This window comes from Lemur catta, chromosome 2 (assembly GCF_020740605.2).
Source record: "Lemur catta isolate mLemCat1 chromosome 2, mLemCat1.pri, whole genome shotgun sequence".
Classification (NCBI taxonomy): domain Eukaryota; kingdom Metazoa; phylum Chordata; class Mammalia; order Primates; family Lemuridae; genus Lemur; species Lemur catta.
In genome coordinates this window covers 139,644,287-139,665,131 of record NC_059129.1, presented here as the reverse complement: position 1 = coordinate 139,665,131, position 20,845 = coordinate 139,644,287, and the positions used below count along the sequence as shown (strand labels likewise).

At 44.1% G+C, this 20,845-nt stretch overlaps 1 protein-coding gene across 1 annotated transcript in view; it reads right to left on the bottom strand.

Moving 5' to 3' along the window:
- Positions 1 to 20,845, bottom strand: part of TULP4 (TUB like protein 4) — a 210,022-nt gene that overhangs the window by 18,783 nt on the left and 170,394 nt on the right. Inside the window, 2 exon segments of the mRNA XM_045544642.1 lie at positions 7,111 to 7,345; positions 8,465 to 8,689. Of these exon segments, the coding sequence (XP_045400598.1) occupies positions 7,111 to 7,345; positions 8,465 to 8,689 (460 nt within the window).

The following is a 20,845-nucleotide window of genomic DNA, read 5'->3' as shown; positions in this document are numbered from 1 at the left end:
ATAGATGCCCCAAGTCCTGCTGGTTCAGTGTTATAACTATACATGCAGGCACGGCCGCTCTGACGCCAGTATCGACACAACTAGAAATTCAGTGCGTTACATCAGATCGGCACTCAGGCCGGAGTGCTGGCTGGGCCGTACCTTGTCCTTCTACAGATTCTGTACTATCAATTTATAATGGAATTTGGGAACAAACATCCAAGTTACACAAAAACATAAGTTGGGATTGTTCTTTGAAAACTAAAGGCATAACTATAATGTGTGGGGCTTCGCATCCTAATTTTGTCAGTTTTTAAGAATCTACTCCTTTGATCTGGGTTGAAAGATTTCCAAATATGAAACCTGAATTAGATTACCTTTTTAGAATTTAAAAATATCTTTTTAAAAATCTGTATAAATTTAAAGGGTCCAAGTGCAGTTTAGTTACATGAATATATAACGTACAGTGCTAAAGTCTGGGTTTTTAGCATAGCCATCACCTGAACAATGCACATGGTACCCATTAAATAATTTCTCATCCCTCACCCCCTTCCCACACTTCAAAGTCTCCAATGCCTATTATTCCACACTCCATATCCATGTGTGCACACTATTTAGCTCCCACTTACAAATGAGAACATGTGGAATTTGACTTTCTGTTTCTGACTTGTTCCACTTAAGATTATGGCCTGCAGCCCGGGCGCGGTGGCTCACGCCTGTAATCCTAGCACTCTGGGAGGCCAAGGCGGGCGGATTGTTTGAGCTCAGGAGTTCGAGACCAGCCTGAGCAAGAGCGAGACCCCGTCTCTACTAAAAATAGAAAGAAATTATCTGGCCAACTAAAAAATATATATAGGAAAAAAAAAATTAGCCGGGCATGGTGGAGCATGCCTGTAGTCCCAGCTACTCGGGAGGCTGAGGCAGTAGGATCGCTTAAATCCAGGAGTTTGAGGTTGCTGTGAGTTAGGCTGATGCCACGGCACTCACTCTAGCCGGGCAACAGAGCGAGACTCTGTCTCAAAAAAAAAAAAAAAAAAAAAAAAAAAAAGATTATGGCCTGCAGTTCCACCCATGTTGTTGCAAAAGACATGATTTCATTCTTTTTTTATAGCTGAATACTATTCCCATTGCGCGCGCGCACACACACACACACACACACATACCATATTTTATTTATTTAATAATCCATCAATGAATGCTTAGGTTGATTCCATATCTTTGCTATTTGTGAATACTGCTGTGATAAACATTTAAGTGCAGATGTCTTTTTGATATAATGATTTCTTTTCCTTTGGGTAGATACTCAGTAATGGTATTGCTGGATCCAATGGTAGTTCTATTTTTAGTTCAAGAAATTTCCATACTGTTTTCCATAGAGGTTGTTCTAATTTACATTCCCACCAACAGTATATAAGTCTTTTTCTCCAAATCCTCACCACCATCTGTTACTTTTTAACTTTTTAATAATAGCCATTCGTGATTTTAATTTGCATTTCTCTGATGATTAGTGATGTTGAGCATTTTTCCCATGCTTGTTGGCCATTTGTATGTCTTCTTTTGAAAAATGTCTATTCATGTCCTTTGCCTACTTTTTAATGGGATTATTTGTTTTTTTGTTGTTGAGTTCCTTGTAAGTTCTAGATATCAGTCCCCTGCTGGATGCACAGCTTGCAAATATCTTCTCCCATTCTACAGGTTGTCTGTTCACTCAGTTGATTATTTATTTTGGAAGCTTTTTGGTTTAATTAAATCTTACCTGTCCATTTTTGTTTTTACTACTTGTGCTTTTGTGGTCTTAGTCATGAATTCTTTACCTAGAACAATGTCCAGAAGAGTTTTCCCTAGCTTTTCTTCTAGTATTTTTTTTTTTTTTTTTAAGAGACAGGGTCTCTGTTGCCCAGGCTTGCAGTGCAGTGGCATGATCATAGCCATTGTAACCTTGAACTCTGGGCCTTAAGTGATCCTCCCACCTCAGCCTCCCAAAGTGCTGGGATTACAGGTATGAGCCACTGTGCCTGGCCTACAGTTTCAGGTTTTACATTTAAGTCTTTGATCCACCTTGAGTTGATTTTTGTATACAGTGAGAGATGGGGATCAAGTTTCATTTTTCTGCATGTGGCAATCCAATTTTTCCGGCACCATTTATTAAAAAGAGTATCCTTTTCTCAGTTTATGCTTTTGTCAACTTCATCAAAGATCAGTTGGCTGTAGATATACGGCTTTGTTTCTTGGTTCTCTATTTTGTTCCCTCGATCTGTGTGTCTATTTTTATACTAGTACATGCTGTTTTGGCTTACTACAATCTTATAATATAATTTGAGGTCAGGTAAAAAAATCTTCTTTAAAAGTTGTTTTAATAGCTTTTAAACATAAGCTCTACCTCAGTTTGCTCAGGCTACCATAACAAAATACCATAGACTGGGTGGGTTAAATAACTGAAATGATTTTCTCATAGTTCTGGAAGCTGAAAGTCTAAGATTAGGCTGTCAGCATGGTCAGAGTCTGGTAAGGTCTTTCTTCCTGGCTTGCAGACAGCCGCTTCTTGCCATGTGCTCCCATGGCCTTTCCTTGGTGCATGTGCACAGGCAGAGAGAGATCTCTCTCTTCCTCTTCTTATATGGTCACCAATCCTATCAGATTAGGATCCCACCCTTATGGCTTCATGTAACCTTAATCCACCCCGAAAGTCCTATCTCCAAATACAGTCACATTGGGGGTGAGGACTTCAACATACGACTGGGGGTGGGGGGACAACTCAGCACATAGCATTTTGCCTCTGGTCCCTCCCAGATTCAGAACCTTCCTCCATACAGAATACATTCATTCCACCTCAAAAGCCCCAAAAGTCTTGACTCATTCCAGCATCAACTCTGAAGTCTAAGGTCAAGAGTCTCATTTAAATATCATCTAAATCAGATATCGGTGAGACTTGAGGTATGATTTATCCTGAGTAGAACTGCCCTCCATCTGTGAACCTGTGAAACCAGATAAGTTATATGCTTCCAAATACAATGGTGGGGCAGGCATAGGATGGACATTCCCATTGCAAAAGGGAGAACCTGGAAGTAAGAAAGGGTTGACGAGTCCCAAGCAAATCTAAAACCTGGCAAGGCAAATTCCATTGGATCTTAAGGCTGGGCATACCCCCCTTTGGTTCTCTGCTCTGCCCTCCAGGCCCATGCAGGTCAGCATTGCCCTCACAGCTCTAGGCAGGGGTCCCACCCCTACTGCTCTGCCCCCAAGGCTCCAGGTGAAGGCCATCTGGTCTGTCGAAACTAAGGAGGTGGCCCAGCTGATCTCTGAATCACCCTCAAGGTCACTTTTCCTTCTTCTTGAAGGATAGGGCATGCTAACAGCTAAATCACTCTATCAGCCTGACCTGTCAAACCCAAGAAGTGCAACAGCCTCCGTTCATTTCATCTCGTGTCCGTCCACTGTTCACTGCAGTTCAAACTGGCAGCACTTCCACTTGTATGATTGCACAAGCTCTGTGTAAGTGACAGTGCGGCCACCTCTTTGGTGTTCACTTTCAGAACATGCTTTCTCATTTTTTGTGTTATGAATACCCTGAAATTTTTCTAAATCTTCAAGTTCTGGGTTCTTTAGCTTAACAATTCCTTCTTTAATCATCTCTCTCCTCTCTCATTTTACTATAGGCAGTCAGGGGCAACCAAGCTGTTCCTTCAATATTTTGCTTAGAATCTCCTTAGTTACCTGATTTCATTGCTTGCAAATGCTACCTTTCCCAAAACACTAGAACAGAGCCATACTCTTGGCCACTTTGTAAGGATCATCTTTCCTCCAGTTTTCAATAACATGTTCCTCATTTCTGACTATGACCTCACCATATTTCTAGCATGCCCCTCAAAACCCCTTCAGCCTCTACCTACTGCCCAGTTACAAAGTTTCTTCCACACGTTTAGGTGTTTGTTACAGCAGCACCCACTTCCTGATACCAAATCTGTACTAGTGAGGGGTCTCCAGAGAAACAAAACCAATATGATATATGTATGCACGTGTGTTTGTGCATAAAGAGATTTTTTTTTTTTTTTTTTTTTTTTTTTGGGAAACAGGGTCTTTCTCTGTCTACCTAACCAGAGTGCTGTGGCATCATCACAGCTCACAGCAAACTCAAAGACCTGGGCTCAAGATCCTCCTGCTTCAGCCTCCCTAGTAGCTGGGACTACAGGTATATGCCACAATGCCCAGCTAATTTTTCTATTTTTTATAGAGACGGGGTCTCACTCTTGCTCAGGCTGGTCTCGAACTCCTAAGCTCAAGCAATCCTCCCTGCCTCAGTCTCCCAGAGTGCTAGGATTACAGGTGTGAGTCACCGCACCCGGTCTAACGAGGTTTATTATAAGGAATTGGCTCCCACAATTTTGGAGGCTGAGAAGTCCCAAGATTAGGGTGTCATCATAGTTGGTTTCTGTGAGGCCTCCCTGGCTGGTAGATAGTCACCTTCTCATTTTGTGCTCACAATGCCTGTCCTCAGTGGATTTTCGTGGAAAGAGAGAGAGAGCACTTTGTCTTCCTCTTCTTATAAGGCCAGAAACTATCAGATTAGGACCCCACTCTTAGGACCACATTTAACTTTAATTCCCCCCTAAAAGCCATATCTCCAAATATAGTCACATGGGGGGCTAGGCCTTTAATACATGAATTTTGGAGGAGACAATTCAGTTCATAGCAAGCTCTGACTAAAGACTGCTTTAGAAAATTTGTGGATTTTTACTAAAAAAAATTATTGGGACTCGTGCTATCTAGTATAAAAACACACACTGGTGATCTGAAGAACATACTTGTCAAGTCACTTGAACAACATTTTCCAAAGTGGATTGCAAACTTAAGTGCATAAAAATCCCCTGGGGAATCCATTGAGTCACATGTTTCTAGGCCCCAGCCTAGCCCCAATGATCATAATCTAAGGGGTCACCTACAAACCTGGATTTAACTAAGCATCCCAGGTGGCCGCATGCAGGTGGGGCATGAACTACATTTTGAGAAACAATGATGTGGTGGCTTGAAAGAGTCAATCAGGTTCTCATGATGAGAAATTTCTGGCTTCTTAATGTCAGAAATATTTTCCTCCTCTAAAATAGTTTATATAATATATACCATTCAGTTGGCAATTAGTCATATTGCGGCTTTTGACATATCTTCTATTTTCATCATGAGGTATTTAAATCTTGACTTTTTAACTGAACTTTTCAAGTGCTGAAGTCTTCTTTTCACCCAAAAGGGTTTAGAAACTGCTTAAAAATAGATATATTGGTATTGCTTAATAATCAGGAGACTCAAGTACCTCATACAAGGTAGGCATTGACCAAATATTTGCTGATTTGCTTTGCTTTACAGTTTTTAATGCTTTTAATTATTAAAAAAAGTATAAAAATAAAACATGTCATTCCCCAAAGGACTGTGAGCAACTGCGTTAGTTTGTGTTTGCCGTGAGCTGGCAAACGTGCACAGGAGGGAAAACAGGCCTGCAGGCAGCACGCTGTCCTCTGCGTCAGCGGGCCCAGCGTGCTGCCCATTCACACGCATGGGATACACAAGCTCTTCACTCATTTTCCACGGTGACTCTCAGCACAGTCGCATCCAGGGGAGGCCCTGAGAGGCCTGACACTAGCGAGGACACGGGCTGCACACTCGGGCTCAGGCCTGCCCCACGGACCCCCGCCCAGTCATCTCTAACCATTGCTGGCTCTTTTCTTCTCCCTGTCCCTGAAACTAGGTTTTCCACCCAAGTTAACGTTCACTCCTCTCTCTTCTGTTTTTCTTACTGCACCTTCCTTCTGAGTCTTCCCTCTCCCTCCTTTCCATCCGTCCCCTACCAGCCCCCAATTCTTCTACTCGCTCTCTCTGTTCTTGGTACTAGCTTGTTGTATGAGTTGAAAGACAGAAAAACTGACTAATACCCAATTTTGGAAAGTACAGTGTTACTGCTTTTGATTCCATCCAGTAACACTAGTAGCAGAGTGTGTTCACAGATGCTGAATGAGCAGAGAACAGCAGAGGGAGGGGAAGCAGCCGTCCAGGGCAGGCTAGGATGACGGCCAGTCACAAGCCCGTGACCACATGGCTTCAGGGATGAAACTAAGGGGCAGAGGCCAGTCTGACGGGTGGAAGAGTGAAGCAGAGTGGGGAAGTGGAGACAGCAGGCATAAACTGAAACTATCGCAGCAAATCCAATTCGACCAGCGCAGTCTCAAGGTCAGGTGCTCGCTGGCACTGGGGGCACCAAGATGACTCACTTGTCTCCCCACAGGCCCTCAGGATTCAGCGGGGCAAGCTGAGTCTGGGGCACGATGGCTACATGTGCGGAGGAGGACACAGCAATGGGCACCTCGGATGGTGCTGCTCATCCCTGCAGTGGATGACGGGGAAGGTTCACAGGGACAATATTTGGACTGGCAGGACTGACAGGTGCTTGGACACTGGCAAGCACCAAGTGGCACAGAGAAAAGAACAAAGTCCCTTCCCTCTGGAGCCTCACAATCTAGGCTCCCGAAGAGGTGTGCAGTGAGCAGCCTGAATACATTAACTGAGTAATGGAAATCAGCACAGGAGAGGGGTTTCAGAAGGATGGGGTGATTCATCACGTCAGAATCTTTATGGATGAGCAAGAAATTTTCACTGGTGATCAGCTATAAAGCAGTTTATGCTGGATTAGTGGGGGCAGAAGCAGGAGGCTGAGGAGTAGGCTAAAGGTTTGAAAATTGTAATGATATCATCCACTCTGGGAGAGCAAAAACTATATCTCATTATTATTTTCAAATTATCTCAATATTACATTAAGGTACTCAATGAATACTTGATAACTGTAAGAGGAACCTCTCACTCCCGTGGGGCCTGTGCCAGCTGCCCCTTGATTGAGAGCCGACATTTCCTTCACCCACGGCCCCAACTACCTGCCGCCTTACAGAACATCCCACAAACCTGTCAGAAAGTGCGTTTAGAGAACTGTTCACTTAAATACGATTTTGGAAACATAGTAGCTTCAGGATGCTCCACGCCAGCCGACACAGGCTCACATTTCATACACAGGCATCATCTCACATGGCTGTAAGAAATAAGGCCCCATAACCACACAAGACCAAAGCTCAGTCCCACCAGTGAGGGTCCCACCTGATTTGCTATCTGTCCGCGGGTCCATGATGACAAACTCTGGCCGCAGCTTGCTGATGCGCCGCCCCTTGAGGATGGGCACGAGCCCACCCAGGTACTCCAGGTAGAGCGTGTAGCACGGGCCGCCCACCTCCGGGTCGTCCTCCGTGCGCTTCATGGTGCAGTGCAGCCGCTCGCTGCCAGCCGAGGGGTAGCTGACAAAGTCTCGCATGTTGTTGGGGTCTGGAATTGGGGGCTAGAGGTGGGACAGGGGAAGAAAAGGAAGAGCTAGGACTCCAGAGACAGAGAGAAGGAGAGAGTGGGCGTGGGGCAGGTCGGCTAGACACGTCACTGTTCCTCTGACGGAGCACAGGCTGGGAGGTCGGGAGCGGCTAACTCCGTGGTGTACAACGGTGATTCCCAACTGTGCGTGCACAGGAGAATCTCCTGGGAGCTTTTAAAAATATCTGAGCCAGGATCCCACCTCAGACAGTTAAACTGGAGTCTCTGGGGGTGGGCCTGAGCACTTGTACTTTCTAATACAAGATAATACACCAAGGTTGGGAACTAGTAATTGTAAGGCAACTCAAAAAACAAAAATCACAACATCTAAAACTCTGATGTTTCAGGACAAAAGTAACCAACAAATCAGTTTGATATAGAGAAGAGACAGAATACAAAGAAGAAACAAGGTGGGGAGGGCCTGAGGTTAGGGGGAACCCACCCCTGCACAGCCACCGGCAGAGCCAGTCCATGCGCCACCACTGAAAACAGACTAGTTTCTCGAGTTCCCAGCAGTGTACAAGACGGCTGAGTGCTGGGTGGGGTCACCCCTCCCGAGCACAGCGCTGAGAGCAGGCCCTAGAACGGGAGTGGGTCCAATCCTGACTATTCCCTAACTAGGTATCGAGCAAGTTACTTAACTTCTTTGAACTTGTTTCCTGCTTTCTCAAGTGGGAATAGTGGCAGCATTTACCAGGAAGCCAGGATTGAACAAGATGTATTTTTATAAAGCACTCGGTGCAATGCCAATATAGCAAACGCTAAATGAATGTTCATTCCTTTGTCATTAGGATGACATAGGAGGCCAGCTGGGAATTTCGGCTTTGCCAGGAGAAAGATGGTGTCCATCACACGAGGCAGATCTCGCAGGGACACTGACAGTGATGCTCAGGGCAGACTGCAGGTGTGGGAGAATGTGGCGGGACTCTGCAGAGCCACACACGGCTGTCCCGCAGTGCTCTAGCTGAGAAGCAGATGGGACTCCCGTGCTTGCCCTGGAGCCCTTGCCTGTGTCCTGTCTCTGCTCTCCTCCTGGTGAGCAGTGGGGAGCCAGCCAGGAGAGGGAAGGAAGGGGAGGGCTGCAGGGTTTTACCTTGATGGTGGGGATGAAGGCGGTGGAGAGGTAGGAACAGAGGCGGGGTGGCAGGGCCAGCTTGCTGACATCCTTGTCCTCCCGCAGGGTGCTGGCGATGGCCTGCTGGCACAGCAGCTGCAGGCTGGACACCCGGTGCTCCACACGTACCACGTACAGGGCCGGTCCTGATGCCATCAGAAGCCGTGAGTCCCGGTGGCCCCAGCAGATGGAGATAATGGGGCGCTGCCGGGAGTGAAGAGAAGGCAATCCTTACGCCGTGCTCTTTGTGGTGAGCACAACGGGACAACGCACACTTGCCGTAAGCAAAATAAAGTGAGCTGACAGTTTTGAGAACACTGGTTTTTAAAGCACAATAGAGAATGTTAAATACTATATTATGAAAATTCAGTATTTTTATTAAAAAGTAGTTAGATCCCCAGGCCAAAGCACAAATAAAGCACTGAAGTAGTTCTATAGTGCTCTTTTACACATAGTATCTCATTTAATTTGGTGCCATGAAACCTGACCTAGCTCTGCAGAATGATGTTCTTACTAGCAAGGCGATCACCCTGGGGTAACCCATGTTCCGTACTGGCGTGCCGGGTGTCTGGATTCCCAAATTACACAGTGGTGGGTCCCCACAGCTTGGGGAGGCAGTGAGAAGGTGGACAAGATGGCCCTTCCCTTCTGTCCCGACAGGCAGCATTTTAGAGTCAAATCAACACTGGACTTGGGGTCGCCAGCTGTGTGACCTGGGACTGTCCATAACCCCTGGAAGCCTCCCACTTTTCTCCTAAGTCCAACAGAGGCACTGTGAGGATTAAAGGAGATGACGGTGCCACAGTCCCTCTGGGCCCATCACAGGCTACAGCCCAGAGGTATGACGTCACTTGACGTTCAGCTACCCTTGGCTCGGATGGGGCAGGGAAGGACCACTGAAAGCTCTCTGGAAGGGAGAGAGAGGGGAACACAGTTTTTGTGGTGGCCTCACTAGAGTTGTGGTCATCATTTTCTTTGAAAAGGCAGGCTGAAATACAAATATGCAAGTTAGAAACTTCTTGTCCTAAAAAAAATCCAAAGCTCAGGGGTGTCATCTAGCCAAGGAAGAAAGGAAGAGGTGAAGGGCTGTGATGGAGAAGCAATGAAACATTTGCTCATTCCGATCCAGGCAGATGGAGCACTAATTTAATGAGGTCTTGAGGGATTTCAAAGATCAGAAGTGGGAATAACAGATCTTTTATATAAATGACACATAGGAAGGGAATTTTTACAACACTTTAGTGACAAACATCCAGATAAAAGGAACACATGAAGACACTTCCTTAAAATAACTTCTAGGGTCAGCTAATCCTGGTTTCAACTTCAAAGCAAAGTGCAAAGCTGAAGATAACTCATCTTCCATTTCTACTGTGTGCGGCCAGCCAGCCACCAGACGGGATGATGCCCACAGCCCCCAAGGAGCACCGTGTGTTTGTCTGCAATGAAGTCTGGGGGCTTCTGGAACACTTCCAAGATGGGCCTCCTTATGAGGTGACCCACACAGAGGGCAGACTCCATAGAAGGGGCCTGTTAATTTAGGGCAGGGCATAATCACCACTGAAGACAGGGCAGACCAACACATTAAAAAATATACACAAAAATTTCTCTGGTATCATTAACCCCACGGAGTGAAGGTTAGGACAGAGGCTCTATTAGTAGCCAAATCACGCTTCATCCTAAAGGTACACTGCTGCCCCTTTATCCCTGGGCCCCTTAAGATAATATTCACAACTCAGGGCTCAAGTCACGAAAAGCAGTTTCAATCAGCACAACCTGACTGGTTCGAGCTGGCTACAGAACACCAGACACTTCCTTCCTCTGATTTTCTGCTTCTCTTCAGCCCAGCTACCTGCTCTGCCAGTGGTTACAATGCAGACGCTCCAGATTTATCCTCCTGGCCCTCCGTCCTCCAAGTTCTGCTTTTCATAGTAACTACCTCTGTAGAGCAGGTGGTGATATATTTTATATAAAACTATCATTATAAGTATGTATGTCTCTTACACCTTTGCACCAAGAACTTAAAAGCACTTATGCAGACTTTCAGACTGGATGAAAATCATCTGTGACATTTACATGTATAATCACCACCCATCATGACAAAAATAACCATGTCTGAAAAACTTACTACATTCCAGTAGCACATTAAGTGCTCACATATCCTCACATACCTCACTCGATCCTTTCAACTCTACCGCACAGGTATCATGATTCTCATTTAACACATGGGGCCAGGAGAGGCTAGGTAGCCTCCGCACAGCTAATAACTGGCAGAAGAGCTGCGGTCTTGCCCCCCAGCCCCAGCTCCATGGTACTTATCTTACTACAAGCCACTGCCTCTCTGAAGTGTCCTAATATTGATACAATAGCCTAGAGAATATGTAATGTCTCACTGAAAATTTTAACTATCTGTCAGTAACAAAGTAATGAGCCCAAATTCTCCCTTGTCCATTTGGTCAAGGCTATTTTACTCAGAAACAAAGCAAACTTGTCTACAGAAAAAGCAAGTAGACAAGAGGAGAAACGGGCTGCACATGGCAAATGAATAATGACCTGACGACTCATCATGGCAGAGAAGAAGCCACAGGTGATCAGCAAGGTGGAGCTGTCAGACGAGCACTGAGCAGCATGAGTGGCATATATGGAAGAGGAGAGGGATGGTGCTACTTCAAACCGGGCATCACACTGACACAGACAGAATTCTCAGCCAAGGAGGGGTGAGAGGACCTGGAAGATTAAAGGAATGAAAACTAGAACCCAGGAGAAAAGAGCTGAAATTGTTTAGCCTGGAGAAGTGACGCCTGCAGGGTCTCAAAGGAATAATTATCTGGAGCAACATTACCAGGAAACCCCTCTCTCCTAAGAGCAGGACAAGAGCGCCAGCAGGAATTCATAATAATTAATCTGGGGTGCAGCACTCACTCACTTGTCCAAGTCAGTGATAGTTGATTTGGCAGGAGGATACACTGATTTGATTTAGTTTTTATAGTATATAGTCCACGTAAGATGTTAGAGTAGCAAAATAAATGCTGGTAACTTTGCCACAATAATTTTTACAGCTGTATTGGAAAAATGGGGAGGAAATGACAGATAACAAAAAGGCCCATTGTATGAAGATGGTAAAGTTATCACTGATGTGGGGAAGATGAATGGTTATGAAAATGGAGACCGTTTAGTCAGAGGCCAGGCGGCAGGGCCATGACCTCTCAGGGCCCTGTAAGTCTGCATAAGGCCACAGAAAGTCCCTTACTTTTTTAAAATCGCATTTCCAGTTGGTGATACTTTTTCTTGTGCTGTTTACTGGTACTGCAGCCTATGTGGCTCTCGCTACTGTCATTTCGGAAAGAATAAGAGTCAAACAGAGGCAGCTGCACACACCCACAGACATGGGTGTGGGGCATTCGCTAACGCTAGTCTTGATTTAGCTGCCTCACAATTGTCAATTTCGGTCCCTCTGTCCTCTGGGTGCAGCCATGCTGGGCACTGCCTGCGTGACCACACACCTCACCCAGAGCATCCCTCCTGCCTGGGAACCCCCACCCGCTGGGACGAGCTGTGGCAGAAGAGAAACACACCAAACGTCAGTTCCAGTGAACCCCAGGACGCACAGGGCCAACACAGATGCAGCTCTCACAGATTCACGCTTTTGTTCGACCAGCTGCTGTCCGCTAGGGAGAAACTCAGTTGTAAGTTTGTGGACTTAATCTTTTCCTCAAATCACACACAATGACTATTTTTAGAACCAATGGCTAGAACTGTGAAGTTGATGACATTCAAATCTTAATTTGCGTAAGGAGGTTCATATATTTTGCACGTCTAAATCCGAGCCGCATTTCAGGAGATGTGTGAATGGTCTGATGGAGCCAGGGCTCGCTGGAGAGGCCGCGTCGCTCACGGTGCAGTCTGGAGGTGCGTGGCTCCCAGCATCGCCCTGAGAAGGGACAGAGGCCGTGGGCTCTGCTTCACTTGCCTGCTGCCACGACAGGGAACACATGTGCCAAGTCCCGGTCCCAGCTCCTCACGCCAGCACATCACCTCCTGCCACCACACGAGGCTGGGCCAGGCCGCCAGCCAGCCATTTACTCATCCACTGAGGTGCTAATCAATCATGCAATAAATATTTGTTAAATGTATACAATGTGCCAGATACATGCTAGGTATGAGGGACGTAGGATGCTCACCCAGTATACTGCAAATATTTCAAAATGTGAAGAAAATCTGAAATCCCAAACACCTCTGGTCCCAAGCATTTTGGTTAAGGGATACTGTATCTCAGTAACTTTGACAGGGACTATCTAATAATGTCAGGTAGTGAAAATCCTATGAAATAAAAATAGAGCCCCAGGTAGAAGGCTGGAGAAAGAGCCAGGGGTCACTTGAGGCAGAAGAGAGTAGGGATGGCTGTACGAGGACGTAGTCTGAACAGAGGCCTAAGCTGAGGGCACTTATTTAGTTTTCAAATTGGAACTGAGCAGCTTCCTCACTGTATTATTATTTTTGTATACAGCAGTGAGTTGAATTGGGCCCTCTAAAAATGTAAGAGGAACAAAAAGCAGATGTCCTTTACATATTAAGGACAAGCTGTTTAAGCAGGATTAAGTCAACAGACAACAAAAGGGTCAAAACCAACTATGCCGGCCAGCCCCCGACAGGGAAAGTGAGGCAGCTGGAGCACAAGGTTCCAGCTGGCTGGGCCGGGCTGAGGACTGACTACCTGGCCGCAGGCAGTCAGACTCCCACGAAGGCTGGAGGGTTCCCTCAGCCTCCCGTTCCCATGCTTTGTTCCTCCTTTCTGCAGCTCCTCTGAGAAAGATGGGGATCTCTGTCTTAGAGGAAATGCACCTCAGAGGGGGGACGTGTCATGTTTGTGCATGCGTGTGCGAAAACAGTTCACTTTAAAACAGACCATGTAGGTGATCTGTCACCATCAAACTGTGCTGGCTGGAGCCACAGACAGTTATAATGATTTGGCCACCAACTAAGTTACAGTAATAAAAGCTAGCTCAGGATTCAGTAAGCCAAATCGCAGTTTTAAACAAACACAACCATTCTTGTATATTGTAAGCAGGTAACACCCATGCAGGATGTTCTAATCTATTTACAGCAAATAATGGGAAAAGCACGACCACAGCAGCTTCATGAGAACAGGGAGCTATTCAACAAAAGGACACAGAAGTATTTTTGCCATAGGATTCTCCTCCGAGAGTATAGAAGTCCACGACCATAAATGTGATCACTTATTCGACTTTTCCATTCCCATACCTATCTTCTTCCTCCTTCTTCTCTCCTAATTTTTTACCGAAATATTGCATATCAACAATCGAACCTTACAGAATATAGGGTGACTCTCCCTCCATGCAACTTGCCTTTACTGCCAGAAGTCCATAAAACAAAACAAAAAAACCCAGGCCCAAATTACTGAAGCCTGTAAACTTTAGTCAGTAGTGTTAACGCAAAATCTGTTAGCAGATTTTCAAATATGCAAGTACATATAGAGAGGCACAGCTAATGAGATAAGTTACCGCATTTTTAATTACAACATGTAGGACGGAAAGGAAAATAAATTATAGTATATTTTCTTTTAAGAGCTTCAGCCACAGGCAGTGCTGTTACAAGTAAATCAAGAGAATCAATTTTAAAGCTGATGCTGCTGTAAGTCTGTACCAGGCAACGGCTTTGTGTGCGATAACCTACAATTTAATTAACTTGGAAATAAATTATCCAATCTAAATTATATTTAGTTCCTTTTATAAGCAGACCAATAAATTGCCTAACTTCCTTCCACTATAAAAATGTCCCTGCCTTTGGACTCCTTGAATAGCACAGCATAGATGACATGTGATTTTAGAATCATTACAGATAAGAATTAAGTTAGTGCTAAATATAATTAATATTGTACCTGATTTTCAATGGCATCATTATTTGACTTTATATTACTGAGGCAATTTTTTCAATGGTTGAAATGGACTCTCAAATGAAAAAAGAATCAATAATTTATTAAAATGCTGAGACACTGTATGGATATTTTTCCCCAAAGGAAGATCAGTCAAGCCCCTCTCTTATCTCTTGAGCCCAAATCGTTTAAATTCAAGGCCTGTGTCAGTCTTACGCGTAACTGACGAGAACGTCTGCAATGGTTAAGGCCATCAACCCTCTACTACATTCTAGGCACAGTGAAGGTCAGAAAAATGGAGGAAACATGGTCTCTGACTTCAAGAAAGTAAGACAAATAGAAAAGTCTAATACTTGCCAGAGATATTATGAACCCCAAGGGTTCACAGAGAAGAGGGGCTGCAATCTATTGGGCAGATGTTTTAAAAGCGCGACTGAGCTGGCATTGAGGAGGATGGATCTCCTGAGCTAAAACAGCAGGGCAGGACATTCTCTGCCGAGGGGACAGGACACAGGAAGGAAGGGGACCCTAAGTCAGACAATCATGGATGATGCTGAGTGTACTTGGAGTGTGTTTCAGCACTTGAATTCACAAATATTCTAATAAACACAAAAGCCTTATGAACTCAGAAAGGGCTGAAAATTCCCATCCTCTCCTCCCTGCCATTCAGTTGGCCAGAGATGGAATGCCAGCACTAGCTCTGGTCATGAAGGGCACATGGCTGCCTGGCTCCAACAGGCAACAGAAAGACTAAAGAAAGCCCATGTTGACACCAGTCCACTCAGAAACTCACCAAAAAGTATTAACTTGGCACCTACTATGTTCCAGGCAATGCACAGCAGTGGGGCCATGACTGTAATCAAGGTAATCTCCCCTTCAATCCCAAATCCACAGGGACTCTAATATCTATGCTTATTTTGCCATATACCCTGGCCTCATACTAATGGCCTCAACTCTATTCAACTCCAGCTCTTTCCCAGGCTCATTTAGAACAACTTCACTTTTAAAATAGGAATTTAAAATTCCTATCCAACTACAACTTCCCATTCTGTTTTTATCACTTCCTCTTAAACACATCTCTTCATGACTTCACGCTTCCCAGCCTCAGGTCATGGAGTATCTAGCCAGCCAGACTGTATGGCCGCCCATTTCCGTAATATCCTCAGCAGTTCCCTAGGTTTCTTCCACTTTTGGAGTCTTTCTGCTACACTAACCTTTCCAATTCCTAATTTTATGCAATCTGTATTGCTTCTGACTCTAGGATTGCAGTGAAGGTGTGGATAGCACTGACTCTCTCTTTAAAATCATGTCATCCAGCTCCAGCCGGGACTCCGTTTCAGCTTAGTATCTCCAATGGCTTGTGCATGGCGCCCCACAGCAAGGATGCCAAGTCTCCCCTGTGCTTTCCATCCTGCCGTTAGTTGGCTGAGAAGACAGAGATTGTCCTAAAATGTGTGCTTTGGCTCCCGCCTTTCCCTAAAAATCCTCTATCTCTTTCTCCCATCTCTCCCTCCTGCATCTCTCTTCCTGAGTAACCTCCCCACGATGCTCAAACCCACAACTTCCAACCTGCACCGGGCCCTTGCTCCATGCTGTTCATTCTTTTGCTTCCTTATTTCTTTTTTTGCCCCAAAGCCTTATTATTTGCTTATACTCACCGTCTCTCCATCTCAGGTTACCACCCTCTCATCGCCTTCCGCACACCCTGTCCAAAGTCACTTGTATGTGTTGCCTCAACTTCTCTACTAGCTGCTTTGTCACTGAGTCTTGATCTTGGCTATTGCAGCTTCACCTCCAGCATCCGGAGCAACACTCATGGCTCAATACAGACTGATTGAATGAATGAATCTTTTACAATGTGACTCCCATCACTATTCTTCTACTGAGATCATTCTTTGGCTTTACGCCTCCAAATCAATTATTCATGTCTGCATCCAACTGTCGTTCTCTTTCTTGACATGTTTCCTTTAACAGTTCTTTATAATGTTCCTCTTCCAGCTCCTTCTTCCTTTTGCTGCGTACTAAGTGAAGGCTATTACTCTACCATCCAAAGTTTCATGCCTGGCCCTTTGCTGGTGTCTCCTTTCTCTCTAGTCATTCCCTCAGCATTTAATACAGTTTCATTTCTCCAACTATGGCCTCTAAGCAAACGATTCCAAATCTTGATCTTCCATCCAATCTCTTGCCTAAGTTCCAGTCCCACATCTCCTACTGTCTTCCCCACCCAGACGTGTGGCTGGGACCCGTAACTAAAATCGTCTGCTTTTACTGCCACTGGCAACCTTCTCCTGGGCATCAAGCAGCCAAATCCCCATCATAGCTCTGATCCTGTCTCCTCCACTCTATTTTCACTGTCCAGTTTGCCTTCCTCACTCTTTCAGGCTGGAATTATGGCAACACTGCTGGATCAGTCTTCCCAAAGGCCTGCCTTGCCTCTCCCTTGCTCGCATGATGTCTAAACATCTTGCCTAGTGCTATGCTCTGAAAGTTCTTGTTGAAACCTAACCCCCATTGTGGTGGTCTTAAGGTGGAGCCTTTTGGGAAGTGACTAAGTCATGAGGGTTCCACCCTCAAGAATGGGATTGGTGCCCTTATAAAAGAGATTGAAAGGGAAGTGCCTCTCCACTTTTCCCCCTTACACCTTGTGAGGATGAAAGAACAAGGTGCTATCGATGGAACACAGTCAGTGATACTCACCTGACACTAAATCTACCAGAGCCTTCATCTTGGACTTCCCAGCCTCTAGAACTATGAGAAATAAATTTCTATTATTTCTAACTCACCTAGTTTAAGGTATTTTATTACAGCAGCCCAAACAGACTGAGACAGCCACACATTCGAGAACTGATACATTTGGTCCTAAAGCACTTTTCTAGCCTTATTTCCTGTTATTGCCCTTCATATAACCCATGCTGTAGTCAAACTATATTCTATTTCTAAAAGTAATTTTTTATTAGTTTTTTTCTTTTTTAAGAAATCATGCTATGATTGCCAGTAGCTAAAGAAGCCAAGAGAAACAAATAGCAAATAATTTTAAGTTATGTGATCCCTGGGAATTACATAACTCGCTGAGCAATGCACAGGCGTAAGATGGGCAATCCTAAGGCTCATTAATTAATTCAACCAGTATTTGCCAAGAGTCTACCATGAGCCAGATACTGTTATAAGCATGGTGCAAAGCCTGGAAGAGTAGGCATCTGGTAAAACTGAGGAAGAGAAAAGTCCAGAATGGCAGGGTCAGAGGAGGATGGAGTAGTGAGAGCTAATTCTACAGAGGATGGAGGGCCAGCTTATGGTGGTCCCTTTAAGGATCAATAGATTTTTTGACTTTATCCTATGGGCTGTAAGAAGCTACTAATCTTACTTGTGATTTTACAAAATGACTGGGGCTGCAAAGTGAAAGAATAGTTTGGAAGGGAAAGGTGTGGCTCAAATACTGCAGGTGAGATGAGGGTGGCTTGGACTAAGGTGGTGGCTAATGTAGACAAAAGGATGTAGACACTGAGATATTTGGGAGGTAAAAATACCCACTGGGATTCTGTGGATAAAGAAATGGACCAGAAAAAGAGTCATGGCTGACTGTGGCTTCTGGTTGAACAGCTGACAGATAGATGGGCCACAACCTGGACGAGGAGCATATTTTCAAGGTGGAATACTCTGAGATTTGAGCATGTTGAATTTATAAGGCTTATGAGATGATTAATGGGTTTGTCAATTAGACAGTTGGATCTACACAGGTCTCTTTCCTAGACTTCAGACCTTTAGGAAGATAATAATTAAAACGGTAGGAGTGGTTGAAATTGCTTGAGGAATGCTGAGTGAGATCAGAGGAGAGACCAGGCAGAGCCGAAAAAATACCCACGAATAGCAGGTGTAAGACTTCTTTCCCCCAAGTTATCACAGCACCAGGTAAATGTTCTACTTCAAAATTTAAAGCATTCCTTTATAATTACTTGTCTGTCTTCCTTAACTAGCTTATGAGTTGCCAAGAGGCATGGCATGGATTGTGTCTTCCTTGTTTAGCTCCAAAATATCAGTGCTTAAAGCTCAGTGTCAGCCACACAGTAGCCCCTCAAAATATGTGTGCTGAATGCTTAAATGAGTGAACGAATACACTTACTTGGCCAAGAAGATATTACACTATCAAAAGATCTATTTAAATCTTATAACGTAACACAAAAAACAAATAAGCTGATTAAAAAATGGGCAAAGGACTTGAATAGACAATTCTCCAAAGATAAGCAAATGGCCATTAAGCCTATGAGGAGGTGCTCAACATCACTAATCTTAAGGAAAAGGCAGATCAAAACCATAATGAGATACCACTTCACACCCAACAGCATGGTTACTAGGAAAAAGACCACAGAAAATAGCAAGTGTTAGTGAGGACATGGAGAAACTAGAATCCTTGTGCCATGTTGGTGAGAATGTAAAATGGTGCAGATGCTATGCAAAAGAGCATGGCAGTTCCTCACAAAATTAAAAATAGAATTACCATATGATCTAGCAGTTCCACTTCTGGGTACATATCCAAAAGAATTAAAAGCAGGGTCTCAAAGAGATATCTGTACACCCATGTCCATAGCAGTTTTATTCACAACAGCCAAAAGATGGAAGGAAACTAAACGTCCATCAAAGAATGAATGGGTAAATGAAATGTGGTATATACATACAAGGAAATATTTTTCAGCCTTACAAAGAAAAAAATTCTGAGACATGCTACAATATGTATGAACCTTGAGGAAATTAGGCTAATGAAATAAGCCAGCCACAGAAAGATAAATATTGTATAATTTCACTTATATAAGGTTGGTAGACATAAACTCCTAGAAAAAGATAGTAGAATGGTAGTTGCCATGGACTAGGGAGGAGGGAAACAGGCAGTCATTGTATAATGGCTACAGAGTTTTAGTTTTGCAATATGTAAAAGTTCTGGTTGAACTTATAAGAAAGATTGGTTGCACAATAATATATGAAATTAAATAATTCAAACTTGAAATAATTCAAACCTAAAGCTGTTAGAAATTTAAATTATTCTGAGCCTTGAGAGGAACGTGGCTATGCAGCCTGAGTCGTGGCGTGCAGCTGCAACTTCTGCCTTTTCCCCCCGTAAGTAATTAAGATCAAATGATGCCAGAATAAGGCCCCCTCAGATCACTGCCCCTCTTCATAGAGTAGTCACGTAATCTTCCTTGGAATGTAGCATTCTGTAACTAATCAAATCATTGTAATATATGCACTAGTCTCATAAGGCAAATGGTGTAATCCTGCTACAGTTTCTCTGTCTCTGTCTATGGAAGTGAAATCTTAACTTCTCCATTTTGGAATGCTGACCCCATTCGTTTGGAGTCAGTGTCTCCCAGATGGTCATCCTCAAGTTTTGTGCTCAAAAATCTCAATAAACTAAAATCCTAAGGTCCCCCCAACCCCTACAACTGAACAAAGCCCCCACTGGCAAAGGGGACCTCAGAAAAACCTTAAAACTGAGCTCCCACCCATGAAGGGAAGGGAGGTTGAACCATTCCCTTACTCTTCCCTTTTGGCGTTTATATTAATTGCAAACTGGACCCAAGGCCAGGCAAAACAAAGGTGAAATCACACCTACAGGCCACCAATTTGCTTAACAGATCACTTTGAGTATATTGTGGCTTGCTCTGATTAACCGACCCCCTTATCTTAACTCAAGCATTCCTTTCTACTGACTCTAAGTCTTTAGACAAAGCTTTATTTCTTTAGCCAATTACAAATCAAAGAATCTCTGGACCCACCTATAACCCAAAAGCTCCTGCTTTCAGATGTCCCATCTTTCTGGGCCAAATCAATGTATACTTTCTATGTATTGATGTATGATTTTACCTGCAATTCCTGTCTCCCTAAAATGTATAAAATCAACTGTAACCCCAGCCCCTCGGGACCAGCTACTCAAGGCTTCTTGGATGTGGCTCCCCAGGCCATTGGTCACTCAATATTTGGTTCAGAATAAACTCTTTAATTTTGTAGAGTTTGGGTTTTTTCTGTTAGCAACTCTGTATGTAATATTTTAGAATCTCATTATTTAAGGTTGACAAATATACTTAATACTGCTGAACTGTACACTTAAAAATAGTTGAGATGATGAATTTTATGTTATGTGTATTTTACCACAATTAAAAGAATATTTAAATAATTAGTGCCTTCATCTAATTACAAGTTTCCCCAAATCTGGCATACCTGCCTCTCTGGTGAACTGCGTGAGGTTAGGCCATAAGAAGATTCTTGCTTGTTAACACCTCCACCAGTTGTCAACTCCCTCCCAGACCTGTCTCTGTTCCACCCTGCTGAGAATTTCACCCTCCACTACAACTGACCCAGAAATGGACTGGTCTAAAGACTTTTGGGAAATAAAAAAAAATAGAAAGGGGCCCACCTGTGCATACTTTCTTAAAGATTTTTAAGCTTTTTTTTTAAACGTATTGTTTAATAATAATTTA